Below are 15,928 nucleotides of genomic sequence, written 5' to 3' on the forward strand. Positions count from 1 at the left end.
GGCGCTAGAGGTGAAGTCAGGGGATCACCAAAGTCATTAGGATTCATCCTCTGGGGACCATGCATGTTTGTACAAAAAGTCATCTTAATCCAGCCAGTAGTTGTAGAGATATTTTAGTCTGGACCAAAGTAGTGGATCAACCGACCAACATTTCCATCCATGAAGCCGCGCTGCCAACGTGGCTAGAAACTACAAAATTGAACCGTACGAACTAACGATCTCCAGCAAAGTCACATCAGAAAAAAAAAACATTGTTCAAGCTACAAACATAAATGGATTAAATGGTAAAAACTATAAAACAACATATTAAAAGATCTGTAGTCTGATTAGGAATGGTGTCTAGCAGCTACTGCTTCATCTCTGCAGTGAAGGCAGCAGTTTTTGACTCCTTAATTAAACTTTATTCTCCTTTAATGGCCGCAGCATACAGACGTGATTCTTGTTTCAGTAGCTGTTGTTCTATCAGATGACACATTTGAATAACTGGTATTTTAGCAGCAACGACTCCACCTCTGTTTGAACACTAACTACGTAGGTAACTGTGTGTGTGTGTGTGTGTGTGTGTGTGTGTGTGTTAATGTGTGAGTTCAGCAGGTGTGGTGGCTGCTGAAGGTTGAAGTAGACAGACTTTAAGAGTTGAACATGGCCGACTGAAGTTCAGCAGGACAGAAAACCACATTAAACAGCCGACTGAACAAACGGTGAAGAAATGAGATTTAAATAAAAGAAAAGAAAACTTCTGGACAGAAACTCTCATCGTTACACTCAGGTACTGTTGGTCTGTCTTTGTTTCTTTCTTTGTCGATTTATTTTGTGCGGTCTCTCTAGCTGTTTCCCATGTGTCATCTCCTCTTCCCTCATTTTCCCTGTCATCCTTCTCTTACTTTTCTCACAAGTCCTTTTTTGTATCTTTCTTTTTCTTTCTTCCTTTCCGTTAGTACTTTTAAATCATTAACTTTCTGTTGCCAGCACTCATTTTCTCCAGAAAACAAACGCACCTTTCTGGTTGTTATTTACTCTTTTACTTTCCGTTTCCAGTCCCTCGTTCATTATATGTGATGGATTGATTGGTTGATTGATTCTTTGATTTTACATCCACACAGCAAAATATGGGCTTATATAACACTAAACTACAACAACTAAGATCAGCATGATGTTCAGTTCCCCAAATTAAAAAAGAAAACATTTCAAAAGATGCAGTTTACGCCAGAAATATAACCAATAAAACAGGGTGTCATCTATAAATCTACAAATGTTTTATGAGAAATAATAACATTTCATTCTGTCTGCTTCTTCAGTTTCATATGTGTGTGTGGCTTTCGGCTGTTTGTGGACTTCCAGTGGAGCAAAATTGTTTTTCAGCAACTTTTACATTTCACATGTCTGAACTTTTAACCTGCTGCAGTGAAACTGTACACTTCAGAGTTTCTCGTCACCGTGAAGCAGCAGCAGTGGAAATTCATTTACATTTATTTGAGTACTTCAGTACATTTGTGAAGTTCTTGCACTTTATTATTTCTACTTCATGAGATTGTATACAGTAACTACAGCCATCGAACAGCGGAGGTTTCTTTACTAAAGAGACCCTCCGAAGACATACTGAGGCGTGGGACCAATCCTACGCAGCGGCCACAAATTATTAAAGAGTAACTTAACAGCAGCCTGAAAATCTGTGTTTCACTGCCCTCTCTGGTTGAACCTGAAATCACACCCAACAGTGATGTCACGGTGTACTGACACACCATGGAGTACGCTTCTACATCACTCCAGCAAGGTGAGAAGTTAAACCACTGGAGGTCAGCACAAACAAGATTTTCAGCTGCTGTTAAGTTACTTTTTAAGTTATATTTTTTTAATAAATGTCATTGGAGCATCTCCGTTCTTTGCCAGTTTTCAATACAAGATGTAAGATAAGATATAACTTTATTTAAAACATAATAAGCTGATTAAAAAATGATGCACATGTAGCGTTGCCTCAATTTTTGGGCATCATTTGCCCATGAGAGCCGCGTTATACTAGAAAAGAAGTGGTTCGAACGATGGAAACCTGTTTATACCCGACGGTCGCACTGGAAGGCGGAGTGAAAAGCTGTCATAGAGAGGGGGGAGACTCGATATCGTTTAAATATGGAGATAACGGTGCACATTTTCAGACGTTTTCTCTCCTGGAAGACATTCATAGTGTTGCTCGTTTGTTCACATGAAAAGTGTCAGAAGCCGTTGATGGAAAAAAGAGAGCTAGAGAGGGAAGGTCAAACCCTGCCTGCTTTCTCGCCTCTGCACAGCTGACCAATCACAGCGTGAAGTGAGTGTCAATGGTGGATTGTTGGTTTCGGAAAGTTTAGAGTTAGTTTAAGACGCCGCCGGTGTACAGCAGGGGCGGAGTGGGAATAAAAATCAGCCCTCTCTGCTACTTCAGCTTTGTTATTCGTGTAAAGTAAGCCTGCTGGTGTTTTGACGCATGTTACATGCTGCAGATGTGTGTTCCCCTCAGGGCTGAAACTAACCAGTGTGTGTGTGTTTGTTTATTAGCTACTGTGACAACAGGGGTCCACATAATGCATTTACAATACCTTAATGGGAAAAAAAACACATAACATCTGACATCTGTACACAAGACTCAACAATACGGGACGAAACACATAATTCAGAACCTACAATAGATACATAATTATATCACCTGTTAGAGATCTAATGTAATCAATGAAGCAACACACATAGTCTGATTACAAATAAATCAGGATGGAGGGCTCTGTCCATCAATATCACATCTTTAGGAGCGAAACCAGGACCATGTTTGGCTTCTCCGTTTCTTGTGTAAATAAATACAATATGAACATGTTGTTAAAGCGTGTTTTACAGTCTGAATTTTGGAGGTTCGGATCTTTAAGTGGAGATTTAGTTTCTCTGCTTCAGGAACAGGAAATGAACTTGTTTTGTCACCGGCCGCTTTCACTGTTTCCTGACAGAGACGTTTGGAAAGAGGCCGGGCTCCTGCTTGTTTCAGATGGACTGTTGATGATGTGTTTTCCTGCTGATTGCAGTGAAAACAGTCCGGATAGAGATGGAGGGAGGAGACGTTTCCTCCTGATCAAACAGCTTGAGGGTTGTTTTTAGGAAAAGTCCAGTCTCTCTGTTCGACGTCACCTCCTTCCTCTTCACTCGTTCTCCAACACGACTCCCTTTTATTCTGAGCCCGTGCGGATCAGGAGTAAGGATGTCGACATTTCTATAAAACTCGTCATTAGTGAGTAAAGTGTTTCGCTTACAGCTTTAATCTATGAGACGCTTGATTTTGACGAAACCTGTGTTTTTGGACATCAACAGGACTACTGGGTGTCGTGCACTTAATAGTAAAGATACTCGATGTAGACTGTGATTAACGGCTAATAACAGACACCAGTTCCAGAGGAGAAAGCAGCCGCATCATACCATCATCTCTTTGACATGTTTTCAGGAGGGATAGAAATACAGCTTTATTCAGCTGTCTTAATTAAATTAAATTTTTATGTTTTTGGTGTGGGGTGGGGAGTGGAGGAACTTCCTGCAGGTGTACAGGTGTAATTGTTTTCTGTTGATTGCTGATCACATGATGTGTCCTTTTAAAAAGAGAGAGCTCACTGCTGCCATACATGCCCTAACCCCCGTTTGTGCCCCTCGTGTACAGAGGTAACCGTCGGTTTCTCTAAAACATAATGTACCGTCGGCGAAAAACCCAGAAGGTTGTTTAAAAAGACTTAATGTTGTTCAGATGGTATTTCCAGAATCCTCTAAGTTTTTTGGGTTTTTTTACCTGACTTACCTGACCTGACTGAAATACAGACATTGCTGGGTTTTTTCGGGCAGAGCACCCGGCTGAACGTCAGCGCAGGAGAAGCTCACCTGTTCCTTTTTTACGACATCTGAAAAACACAGTGACGTTGTCATCATGTGAAGACGTAAAAACTGCTCCACAAAAGAGAAATGGTTTGCAGACAGTTACGAACACGTCTTTTGAATAAACTGTGTGAACTTATTGTCCCGTTAGCGACCGGGCTAAGCTAACAAGGATTATTTTCCCTCTTCAATAAGTTTTTATTGAGCAAAATGGTGTGCAATGCTGAACAAAATAAAGGGGGAAGTAAACAGAACAGTAGAAAGAAGGTAGAGAGACACTCCGGGAGCTGTTGTGTGCTAACGGTTATCTCACCAGCAGTTCACCACTAACCCTGCGAGTCGTCTCACTACGCCGCCAAGCTTGTAGACTTAAAATCTGTGTTGTGAGCTGGGGGGCATGGAGATGAGGGAATTTAACATGCAGGAAAGGGTTCATCAGAGATGCCATTAGTTGCATTATGGGAAATGTAGGATCCAGTGTTTTTGGAGTTTTTGTGACCATTCTTGTTTTAATCTTTCTTTTGCGAGTCCCCCAACTTTATTAAAGTATAATACTAAATCACTGGAATACTCCTTTACAACATGTGACTCATTCAAAACTGTATGTTGTAAATGTAAAAAGAAACATGATTAACAAACTTAAATTTATTCAGAAACTGACTTTAGTAAAGAGTTTAGGAAGAAATCTGACAGTACTTCTGAAACCAGTACAGACCAGCGACAACCCAGAGAGCGGTGCTTCCGTCCAGTCAGGAGGACGAATTTACTGCCATTTGGTTTTGTTTCCTGTAGTTACAGTATGTTGTGTGTGAGTGTTTATGTGTGCTCTTGTATTTCTATGTTGGTGAGGACCAATTAAAACATTTTGATCTTGAGATTGAGGATTGCTTTTGGAAAGTGGCGATATTTCGGGGAAAATAAAGACCTTTTGAAACGTTTTCTTTAGAAAGGGAGACATTTTTTGAAAACTGAGGACATTTTTTGGACATTTCACACGTATTCAAAGGGCAGTTTGATTGTTCGGATTTGGTTTTAGGTTTAAGATTAGAATTAGGATTAAGTTAAGGTTAGTGTCAGGGGCTTAGGTAGTAGAAGTACAGTTATGTGTGTTGCTTCCAGGCCTGTTGACTTAATCAAATGGATTCGCGACACAGAAACAGTGTTGCAGCGTTGTGAGGAGAGCTGTTATCAGAGTGTGAATCAGACTGCGAGTTAATGTGCTGCTGCTGTTTGTTCATGGTGGAGGCCTGCAGGTGGAGTTCCACTCAGTCATGTCAGCAGAGTTTCATGGCTCCGATGTTTGTTTGATTTTATACGTCACTGTTAGGAAACCTCCAGTCCAGGAGTCTTCACTGTCCAAACATAGCGTGACAGTGAATCTGCTTCTTCTTCTCATAACCCAGTGGCTGGAGCAGCGCCCTTTGCCCTTTGACTGTGTCTCTCAACATTTGTACGTAGTTAAAACAGTACGCCACAGATTTATCATTGCTTCTCCCGTAACATCGTTTTAAAAAAGGATCAAAATCGATGCAGCAGAATCAGAGATATCGTCTTTTTTATTCCACACACTCTTCTTCTTTGCCAAAACCTGGCGCCTACATTACCCACAATGCAGTTTGAATTCCACAAAACAGTGCCTCTGATGAACAGAATATGATGAATGACTGAATTTGTTTGGAAGTCCACCGGTGAGCGCTGAACTAAAATGTTATAAATGACCATGCACCATGCACGTCTGCAGTTTGTTGACAGTAAAGACAGTTAAAAGATGAAGATAACAGAACAGAGGAGCTGAGTATATTTCCTTACAGATTTTGTTTTCAAAGGTTACTTTTTATTTAGTTTTAAATATTTTTTGTCATAGTTTTTGATGATAATGCTGCTCTGTGTCTGCAAATAACTTTTCACCAGAACGACTTTATAAGGTGATAACGCGTCAGAGGTGTGTCAGCTTGCTTTGAATCCTTTGTGATTTGAGATGCTGGGCTATATAAATAAAACTGACTTGACTACTGTACATTTTTAATAACTTTTCATCACGTAAAAAAAAAAAAAAAAGGCAATATTTACAGCAAACACATGTTCTTGTTATGTTTCCAAACATATCCAAACTGAAGAATAAACATCCGTTAATAAACATCCTGCTGTTAAATATACAGCAGTGCCGCAGCTAAGACTAGTTCAACAGCTCACGGTTGTTTTAGAAACCCAACGCGATTTCAGGTATGCAAGTTTTCCAGGTACACGGTCAGAAATTGTGACTGTTAGAGCGAACGATGGAAAGATTTGTCGCTGTACACAGAGCTCAAAGTAAAAACTGATACATCTCAGACCTCAACATCTGTATTATTTCAGTCACTTACCACTGATGTCAGATTATATATGTCACATGTTTTACACCAAGCTGAAAATGAAGTGTTAGTTTCTTTTTATTTATTTGTTTTATTTTATGGGGTGTGGGGAGGTTTAGGGGCGTGATCCACTTCACTAGAGTCCAGACTGAAACTCTTCTCTCTTCACTTCCAGAGCTCCTCTCTTCCTCCTCCTCATCATGCCTACCATCCGTGCACCAACAAATTCCTCTCATTCACCAAATTCCACCATTCACCCCATCACCATCCTCTCCACCACCTCCACCCACACTAACACCACCCTCAACCCGGCCGCTGCCTTCGTCAATGACCTGCTGGACCAGATCCCCCGTAAGTCACCAAACAGCAGCTTCACCTGAACCCTCCTCCGCCTCCAAACAATCCACACCCCCCAAGTAAAAGTCATGCATTTAAAATCCTACTTAAGTAAAAGTACAGTAGTATTATCAGCAAAATGTATCAAAAGTAAAAGTAGTGGTTGTGCAGTGAAACGTCCCCTGTGACTGATATACAGAGGTGGAAGTACTCAGATCCTTTACTCAAGTAAAAGTAGTAATACCACAGTGTAGAAGTACTCTGTTACAAGTCCTGCAAGTCAAAACATTACTTAAAAGTACCAAAAGTAAAAGTACTCATTGTGCAGAATGGCCCATTTCAGAAAATATATATATTACTGGAAAATAATTATTGATGCATTAATTGTGTGTTCATCACATCATGTTGCAGCTGGTAAATGTGGAGAAAATTTTAACTACTTAAAAACTAAACTGCTGGGTAGCTTGTGAATTTGCCCCTGGGGATCAATAAAGTCTTATCTCATTTTTTGTTGATTATATTTTGATATTATTGTAATCTTAATCTGCAAAGTAACTAGTTACTAAAGTTACCAAATAAATGTAGTGGAGTAAAAAGTACAATATTTACCTCTGAATTTTAGTAGAGTAGAAGTATAAAGTCGCAGAAAATGGAAATACTCAAGTAAAGTACAAGTACCTCAAGTACAGTACTTGAGTAAATGTATTGGTGATATATTATCAGATTGTTAATACTGATGCATCAATGTTAGAGCAGCATTTTACTGTTGTAGCTGCTCTGGAGCTAGTTTTAACTGCTTTATACACAGTTAGCTGGTTTTAACTGCTTTATACACAGTTAGCTGGTTTTAACTGCTTTATACACAGTTAGCTCGTTTTAACTGCTTTATATACAGTTAGCTAGTTTTAACTGCTTTATAAACAGTTAGCTCGTTTTAACTGCTTTATATACAGTTAGCTAGTTTTAACTGCTTTATATACAGTTAGCTCGTTTTAACTGCTTTATAAACAGTTAGCTCGTTTTAACTGCTTTATACACAGTTAGCTGGTTTTAACTGTTTTATATACAGTTAGCTCGTTTTAACTGTTTTATATACAGTTAGCTCGTTTTAACTGCTTTATATACAGTTAGCTCGTTTTAACTGCTTTATACACAGTTAGCTGGTTTTAACTGTTTTATATACAGTTAGCTCGTTTTAACTGCTTTATATACAGTTAGCTCGTTTTAACTGTTTTATATACAGTTAGCTCGTTTTAACTGCTTTATATACAGTTAGCTACTTTTAACTGCTTTATATACAGTTAGCCCGTTTTAACTGCTTTATAAACAGTTAGCTGGTTTTAACTGTTTTATATACAGTTAGCTAGTTTAGTCCAGTGGTTCCCAACCTAGGGGTAGGACCCCTCCAAAGGGTCTCAAGATAAATCTGAGGGGTCGGAAAATGATTATTGGGAGAGGAAAGAAGAAAAAACAAAGTTCTGATACACAAACCTGTTTAATTTTTTGGACTTTAATCTCTGATTTGTTTGTGAAATCTAATAATTTTAGCTCTTTGGTCTTTGAACGGTTGTTTAATTGAAACGAATGACATGGTGGAACTAGACACTGGGTTTTTGTAAGAGGTCACATCCCAAAAAGGTCGGGGGCCACTGTTTTAAGCTTTGATGTTAATTGTATGTTTTGTATGTATGTTTGTAAAATCTGAAATGTTTTCTGATATTCTTTCTGATATGTTTGTAAACGGGGTGAGCAGAATATTAGAAACACCTCTCTGACAGTGTCAATTCAAACTGAACATTTACCTTTGTAAAAGGTAGAATTTATGGCTGAGCTGATGTATTGGATTGCATTAGATTTTACAGGTGTACCTAACAAAGTGGCCATGTATTTTTGCACAGAACGTCCCTCATCACTTACATTGTAAGCATGTTAGGAGTGGATCCTACAGAAGCCCTTAGAGGCAAGTTTGTCAGGAGTGTTTGTTTGTTGTTGTAATACTCATTTCGACCACAAGAGGCTGAAGTGCACCACTACCCCATGTTCCAAATTGGACTAAAAGCATTCATGTATTCTTGCAGGTGAAGCATTTCTAGCCAAAAGAAAGACATGACAGTAATGTTACATAACTTGCCAACACACAATACATGTACCTTGTGTTTAAAGTGCATGGAGACATTAAAACTCACCTGGAAGAATCCATGAATGCTTTTAATCCTATGTAGAACATGGGGTAGTGGTGCATTTCAGCCTCTTGTGGCCGAAATGAGTATTTCAACAACAAACACTTAGAAAATGATCCTGACAAGAAACAAAATGTTTTTCACCTGCCAAAACTTGAAAAATGAGAAAAATGATCCTGACAAAACTTGTTTTCCCACCTGTTTCACAGATTCATTTTTTTAAGGAACTTAGAAAGATTATCCTGGCAAAACCAACAATAAACAAACCTTTTTCCACCTGTTCTTAAGTCATAAACACAGGAGAGAAAACAACTAAGATCAGACTTAGAAAATGGATCACCAGAATTTTTTTTCCTCACTTGCCTCTCAGGGCTTCCGTAGACCTCTTAATGAACAGTTTCAGTGTTCATATGAGAAGCTGACTTTTGTTGACCAGACCTTGTGAACCTGTCCTTTAATGTTTTGGTGTCTTATAGGTGCCTGTGGGTTGGACACTTGTATGTGCATGACACAATAAATAACATCTTGTCTCCTGCAGTGCCTCGATGGGCGATTTACACCATCTTTGCGGGCGGTGGTCTGCTGATTCTGATCTGCTGTCTGTGTATCTGCGTCAAGTGCTGCTGCAAGGGGAAGAAGAAGCGGCAGAAGAAGAACGAGAAGATCAATCTGAATGACGTGAACGGAAAAACCACCACAGCTCTGGTGAGTGACAGCGCACATTAGCTCATATAGCTCAGACTTTCACCAACATCAACAGAGAGACTATCCTGCATAAAGAAGGATGATTTACAGTATCTCTGCATGACAAATATTGCAATTTATAGATGTATCAAATGACAATGTGTAAACAGTTTCAAAGGGTGAAGGATGTAAGATGATGTGTTCCCTGTTCTCTGACAGGTTCAGCCAGATGTGGCGGATGTGGACTACGGCTCGACCAAACAGCAGAGAGGAAAGCTGCTCTACTCTCTGGAGTACAACGGCGCCCAGTCTGAGGTGAGTAAACCTGTAACTGGCTGTTTACAGCGCAGCATGCCTAACTACAGAGCCTCGACACTGCCACCTGCATTACAGGAGTACTCCACAGATTTAGCACTGCACTCCTGTAACACTGTCAGACTCACGATGGACAGTTTTTTTAAAAAACAAATAAAATCAATGCAGCAGAACCAGAAATATAATCTTTTTATTCCACATGTCTTTCTTCCTTGTCAAAACCTGGCGCCTACATTATCCACAATGCAACTCGAACACCAACAGTTCAGTCTGAGATTGTGTTGTGTTATGCTAGTAGCAGCTAATGCAGCCTGGAGCCTGCAGCAGTATGAGCAGCGGGCTGCAGAGGTCTGGTGAGCTCACTGCTTTCTAACTCCACACCAACACATTTGTTTCATCTTCAAACTTGTAGTCTTCAGCCCCGACCGACGCTGACTCAAGTGACATCACTTGAGGCTTTTTTTTGTCAGACTCCACACAGCTCCCCCTGGAGACACTGAAGGCTTTATACAACTTTTAATTTTTTATATATACAGTCGTACTCCCCAACACCTGGAAACATACTTTGATGTGTAAGAGTTCCCCTTTAACTCACAGTGTTACTAAAGGTCAGTCTGTTTTCTGTCTGTCTTTACAGCTTACAGTTGGGATCAAACAAGCCAACAGCCTGAAGGCCATGGACCTGGGAGGAAACTCGGACCCGTACGTCAAAGTCTACATCTGCCCCGACAAATCCAAAACCTGCGAGACCAAAGTGTTCAGTCACACTCTGAACCCCGTCTTCAACGAACAATTCAGCTTCCAGGTAGGAGGTGGTTGTGACTTAATTTGGTTCGATGCATTTGCTAAGAATTTAAATGTTGATCTCCCCTCTTTCTCTCTGTCATTCTGGTGCGTTTTCTGCCACCAGCGTGCAAGCAAGAAAACAAAACAGCCTCAAAAAGCAAAACTAAAATGATATTTAACCTGACAGATAAAGTTGTTCCTCAAGCATCACAATATTCTGTCTGCTTGTAGCTGCTGCACTTCAGCTTTATCACCATGAGGAAGTGTGAGAAAAATCTTTTTAGGTGGACTGACCCTTTAAACCCCAAACAGAAAAGGAAACAGATGCTTCTTCTTCTAACCTGAGCGATCTTTTCCCAGATATCCAAGTCCTCCCTCCTGCAGTCGACGGTGGTGATGCAGGTGTTTGACTTCAACAGATTCTCCAAACATAAAATCATCGGTGAGCTGAGGGTGCAGCTCTGCGACGTCGACTGGAACCACGTCATCGAGGAGTGGCAGGACCTCGCCGAGCCCGCCAAGTTTGAGGTTTTCTTTATCGTTCTATTTTCACACTCTGTACATTTCACAAGGCGCGTGATAGTGGCTGGTGAGGTGTTTAGTAGTCCATTTTTTGCAACCTAAGTCTTTGTAGTTTGGACCATCCTGCTTATCAGTTGCTATAAATGGTAAATGAACTGTACTTGCATAGCGCCTTTCTAGTCTTTCCGACTACTCAAAGCGCTTCACACTACATATCACATTCACCCCATTCACACACTGATGGCAGGTGCCAACTTCAACAATCAGCTCATCACTACAAAGAAACTAACTGATCAGACACACACACTCACACACTGAAGGCACAGCAATTTGAGGTTCAGTGCCCAAGGACGCTTCGACATGTAGGCTGGGGGATGAACCGCCGACCTTCCGATTGGTGGACAACCCGCTCTACCACCAAACCACAGCCACCCACCTATACTCACCGACGCCTTTGCTGAGATCTCTCATTACATTTAAATCACAGGACTGCAGTATTTTTCTGAAAGATAAATCTCTGGTGTTCTTTCCAAAACCAAGAAAGTTGTTTACCAACACTTACTGCTGTTCTGAAGGTATTTCCAGAATCCTCAAAGACTCTATTAACCATCTGGATCAAAAAATATTCCGTCTGCTGCACCATAAAAAATATTTCCAAACTTGCAACTCCATTTCCTGACCGACACACAGATGGTAGCCGGAAGTGACTCATCTCCTTGCTAAAATTCAATGTCATGTTGCATTCAAGTACATTTAGCTCAATCGGTTAGTTATTTTATTTTTATTAAATTGTTTTATGATCTTTCTTGTAAAGATTTGTGTCGCTTGTCTCGTCTGTGTGACGCAGGATGAAAACTTGGGGGAGATCTGCTTCTCTCTGCGTTACGTTCCCTCTGCCGGCAAACTGACTGTGGTGATCCTGGAGGCCAAAGACCTGAAGAGCATGGACATCGGAGGAAGTTCAGGTCTGACTGAGACAAGATCTCATACAGGAATTATTCAGTTCTCAAAAGATTAGCTTCGGTTAGGGTAACCATCAGTGGCGGCCGATCAATAGAGGGCGCGGCACAACACCAGCCACAAAGCTTCGTTCAGAGTCAACAAGCTTAATCAATTATTGTTAAATATTTGAATGAGCAAATTAAGTTTTTACCTTTTAAGCATTTTTAAATTACTTCAAATTAAGTTGTACTGTATGAAATTAACCACAAAAATGAGTCTAGTTTGTATTCTCTTTACTAATGGCTGTAGTCCACACACTAATTCATCACTAACTTCCTCCTGATTCCGCCTCCATCTAACACAAGTGAATGGGTTTAAAAAGAACCAATAAAACAATGGGATTCATGAGTGATTAGCTTATCGTAAGAGAAACAAAGCCTATTAGTCTAATATTTGTGTTATCAGTATGAGGGGAACGCATTGCGGTACTCTGTGTTGTGGTTCGCCAAGCAGGGAAACAGGGAACACAAGGGATTTAATGAAAGTATAAGGCTTGCATGGATCTGTCAGGCAGTTAGTGGTCAAAACCAGGGAGGCAGTCCAACATAGGCAAACAATACTGACAGGGAGCAGGCAAAGTCCAAAATCCAAAGTCCATGCAAGGTCCAAGAGAAACAGAAGAAAGTCCAACACACTGAGAAACAAAGGCCGGGACGCTTGGTGAACTGACACAGAACAAAGGAAGCAAACAGACTTAAATACACTCAGGTGAGGGGAGACAACGAGACACAGGATGAGAAACTGATCAGGGCGGAGCAAACAATCAAAACTGGCAGGAAAAGCAAACGCACGATTGCATATTTGCATTGTTCTAACTATTACAGAAGCATTAAGCAGAAAAGCACCAAATCAAGACAATATTTCATTATGTTTATGAAAAACAGGAACGAGTTTACAGTCAGCATTTATGTTTAAAATTAAATAATTGTTTTTTTGTTTTGTTTTGTAGAGGGTCTTTGATTGATGAGAAAAGAGACAGTTAGATTTAGCAGCAAAGCTGAGCTGTTGGATGGAGTGTGTTTGATTTTTCTGATTCATTTGTTGAGTAAATTTAACATTAACAGTCTTATTTAGTCAAAGCTTAGTGCACCGAACAACATTGTTAGTGTGTAAGCAGAAGTCCTCTGTGCCTGAAGCCCCATCCAAGTAAACAATCACCAGCCGCACAACAATTTTTCAAATTATTTCTTAACATTGTGAGTTTTTTAATCATTTACACTACTTTTCTTTAATATGTATTTTCTGCTTTCCGTTGTAGTTACAGCCACTTTTACTCCTCATTCAAACCAAAACTTTTTTTGCGATATTTCATCTTTTTTTATGCATGAATTTAACATCCACTTGGTGTTTATAGATCCTTACGTGAAGGTGCAGTTGGCTCTGGACAAGAGAAAGTGGAAGAAAAGGAAGACGTCTATTAAAAAGAAGACGCTGAACCCTTATTACAACGAGTCCTTCACCTTCAACGTGTCATTTGAACAAATCCAGGTGAGTGTCACCAGATAAGAAATAGAGCCCGACTGATACAGGATGTTTTAGACTGATACAGATAATAATATTTGTTTTAAACTCAAAGCAAAATCTGGTAACAGTATACAAGCCTTTATAGTTTTACATAAACACATGAATTAATCAAGCATTTTCAATAAGGGTAATGACATTCCTTTATACTTATTACTCAACATGTACACTGGCATCTGTATATCTGCAATAAGCTAGTATCATCCGATATATCGGCCCATCTTAACTTTCCAAGGCTCAGCTCTCAGGGTGAAGGCAGTGATCTCAGAGACAAATAAAACCAAAACTATCTGACTGGATTGAAACCACTAGAGGGAAGCGATTTAAGTGACCCTTTTAAATCGTAAGCCTTATGATTTCAGTCATGACTGGTGAAATACAGAAATACAACAGAAGAGCAGCTGGTGTATCTGTTTACATGATCTGATTCCATGCTGCATACACAGTCAGTAGATTTCCACACAACAGCAGGACACAGTAAAAAGAGCTTGTTATGTTGCTGAGAAGTTGGAGGTGTGCAGCCTGCCACCCAGTGGTTCACCAGTTGAACACTTTTAATGTGGGGTAGCAGCAGCAGGAAATGTTGGGTTAGCATTAGCGTTAGCAGTAACTTAATCCAGCTCTGACACGGCTGTAGGGGAGTGAACAGTAAACTGTGAGGCTGATATCAATGAGATACAATTACAAACACGCTGCATCGTTTCCTGTCAATCCCTCGTGTGTAAAAAGTCATTTGACTCCAGCGCGGGAATGGCGGATTCTGCCAGTAAATATAAAAACTACTATTTAGAGAGACAATTACTGAATGTAAATACATTGAATAGCTATTGGGGAAGAAATGCCATAAATAGTATCAAAGATAGGGTTTAATTTAATGAAAATCTTAAGGATTTAATATCTTACAAATGGCGAATGCGACTCCTGAAATTGACATGACGCAATCAGTTAGAGAGAAGACGTCTCACTCTGTTGGATTTGTTGGACCTATAAAAACACTTGTGGTTGCACAGTGGTGTTACAGAGAGCTGAGTACAGACTGGCTGCACTTTAACCAGACAACAGCCAAGTTTAACATCAATTAGCGACAGCTGATATCAATTTTTACAGTGACGTTTGTCAGTTTAACCGGTGAAAGCGACGCTAAAAAGGAGAAGCTGCTAGCTGGATGTTTTGTGCTCTTTGTTGTCTATATTATCTTTATAATCTTTGTATTTTGCGATCCCAGGTGTCAGAACAGAGTCCATCACTGGTGCGTCACACACTTTTCATAATTTTCACTCACATATGCAGCGAAATGCATATGTGAGAGCAACACCAGCAGACTGAGGTGGATATAACTCAGTAAAGAGCCGAGCTGATACCGATCCATTAAAATATGCCCGGATCAGCCCTGTGACTGATCTTTAGGATGAGCTCGGTACATCTCCATTTACAATCCATTCATTTATCCGTTATGCAGCATCCCCTTAAAAAAATAAAAACCTGCAGTGTCCTTTAATGCTGCTTTTTGGGAATTCTTAATCTAAATGAGACTAAAATCTCCGGTTCTGTCGTCCACAGAAGGTGAACCTGGTGATCTCGGTGTGGGACCACGACGCCATGACCCGGAACGACTCCATAGGGAAGATCTTCCTGGGCTGCGACGCCTCGGGGAACCAGCTGAGACACTGGGCCGACATGTTGTCCAACCCGCGGCGGCCGGTTGCTCAGTGGCATAACCTGCTGTCGGCCGAGCAGGTCAACTCCACCCTGACCCTGAAAAAGAAGATACCCCTTGTCGACAAACTGCCCTTCTGATGGGAAACGATGGTGGTCCTGTCCAACATGGAAACATTTCAAATACATCAGTATGAGGAGATTTAAATACTGTGTAAAGATCATTTCTCAGATGCTCTTCTGGGATGGAAATTATTAAATGTATCAGATTGATTACTTTGTATTTTACATTTAAGATTAAGAATTATATTTTGATATCAAATTTAAGTTATGAATCATACTTTAATTTCAAACCTGAGCACTTTTCCCTGTATGAATTGTATCATACACAACAAATTTCATCCCTCAAACTTATGATAACATTCTGCAGTTTGCTGTAATACATATTAAACATATGTTATCTCATGTAATCAGGATGTCTTTGGCGACCTTTAGGCTCTTTATGCATCGACTACCCTTTGAAATGTTTACAAAATCAGGTCATTGAAAACTTTCTGGAAAGTTATTTCTTTGAAGGGACTACGTGTAGGATTTGAAAATTCTGTACTTTGGCGGCATCTGTTGGTGGCATCAAGGATGGCACTTGGCAAACAGACATCAGTGCACGGTGACAAGCCCCAACGCCATGGATCCAACCAT

General features: G+C 40.2%; 1 protein-coding gene across 2 annotated transcripts; it reads left to right on the forward strand.

Moving 5' to 3' along the window:
* Window positions 1–587: 587 nt before the first annotated feature.
* On the forward strand, window positions 588–15,699 carry syt8 (synaptotagmin VIII). 2 transcript variants are annotated; one of them, XM_044194901.1, is made up of 9 exons: window positions 588–769; window positions 6,403–6,578; window positions 9,282–9,448; window positions 9,647–9,742; window positions 10,380–10,547; window positions 10,889–11,056; window positions 11,898–12,015; window positions 13,407–13,540; window positions 15,134–15,699. In XM_044194901.1, exons 2-9 carry the CDS (start codon window positions 6,428–6,430, stop codon window positions 15,368–15,370), a joined length of 1,239 nt encoding a protein of 412 aa, XP_044050836.1. In that variant the 5' UTR covers window positions 588–769; window positions 6,403–6,427; the 3' UTR covers window positions 15,371–15,699. The 2 variants fall into 2 exon arrangements, with proteins under 2 accessions (XP_044050836.1, XP_044050837.1); XM_044194902.1 differs by lacking the exon at window positions 588–769 and adding an exon at window positions 3,069–3,247.
* Window positions 15,700–15,928: the final 229 nt, after the last annotated feature.

Source organism: Siniperca chuatsi, linkage group LG4, assembly GCF_020085105.1.
Source record: "Siniperca chuatsi isolate FFG_IHB_CAS linkage group LG4, ASM2008510v1, whole genome shotgun sequence".
Classification (NCBI taxonomy): Eukaryota; Metazoa; Chordata; class Actinopteri; order Centrarchiformes; family Sinipercidae; genus Siniperca; species Siniperca chuatsi.

Excerpts from the sequence above, each read along its gene's own strand:
- syt8 (XM_044194901.1), top strand. The coding sequence starts at position 6,428 with ATGCCTACCATCCGTGCACCAACAAATTCCTCTCATTCACCAAATTCC. Across the intron at positions 9,743-10,379 it reads ACAACGGCGCCCAGTCTGAG|CTTACAGTTGGGATCAAACA; the intron begins GTGAGTAAACCT and ends CTGTCTTTACAG. Across the intron at positions 11,057-11,897 it reads CCGAGCCCGCCAAGTTTGAG|GATGAAAACTTGGGGGAGAT; the intron begins GTTTTCTTTATC and ends TGTGTGACGCAG.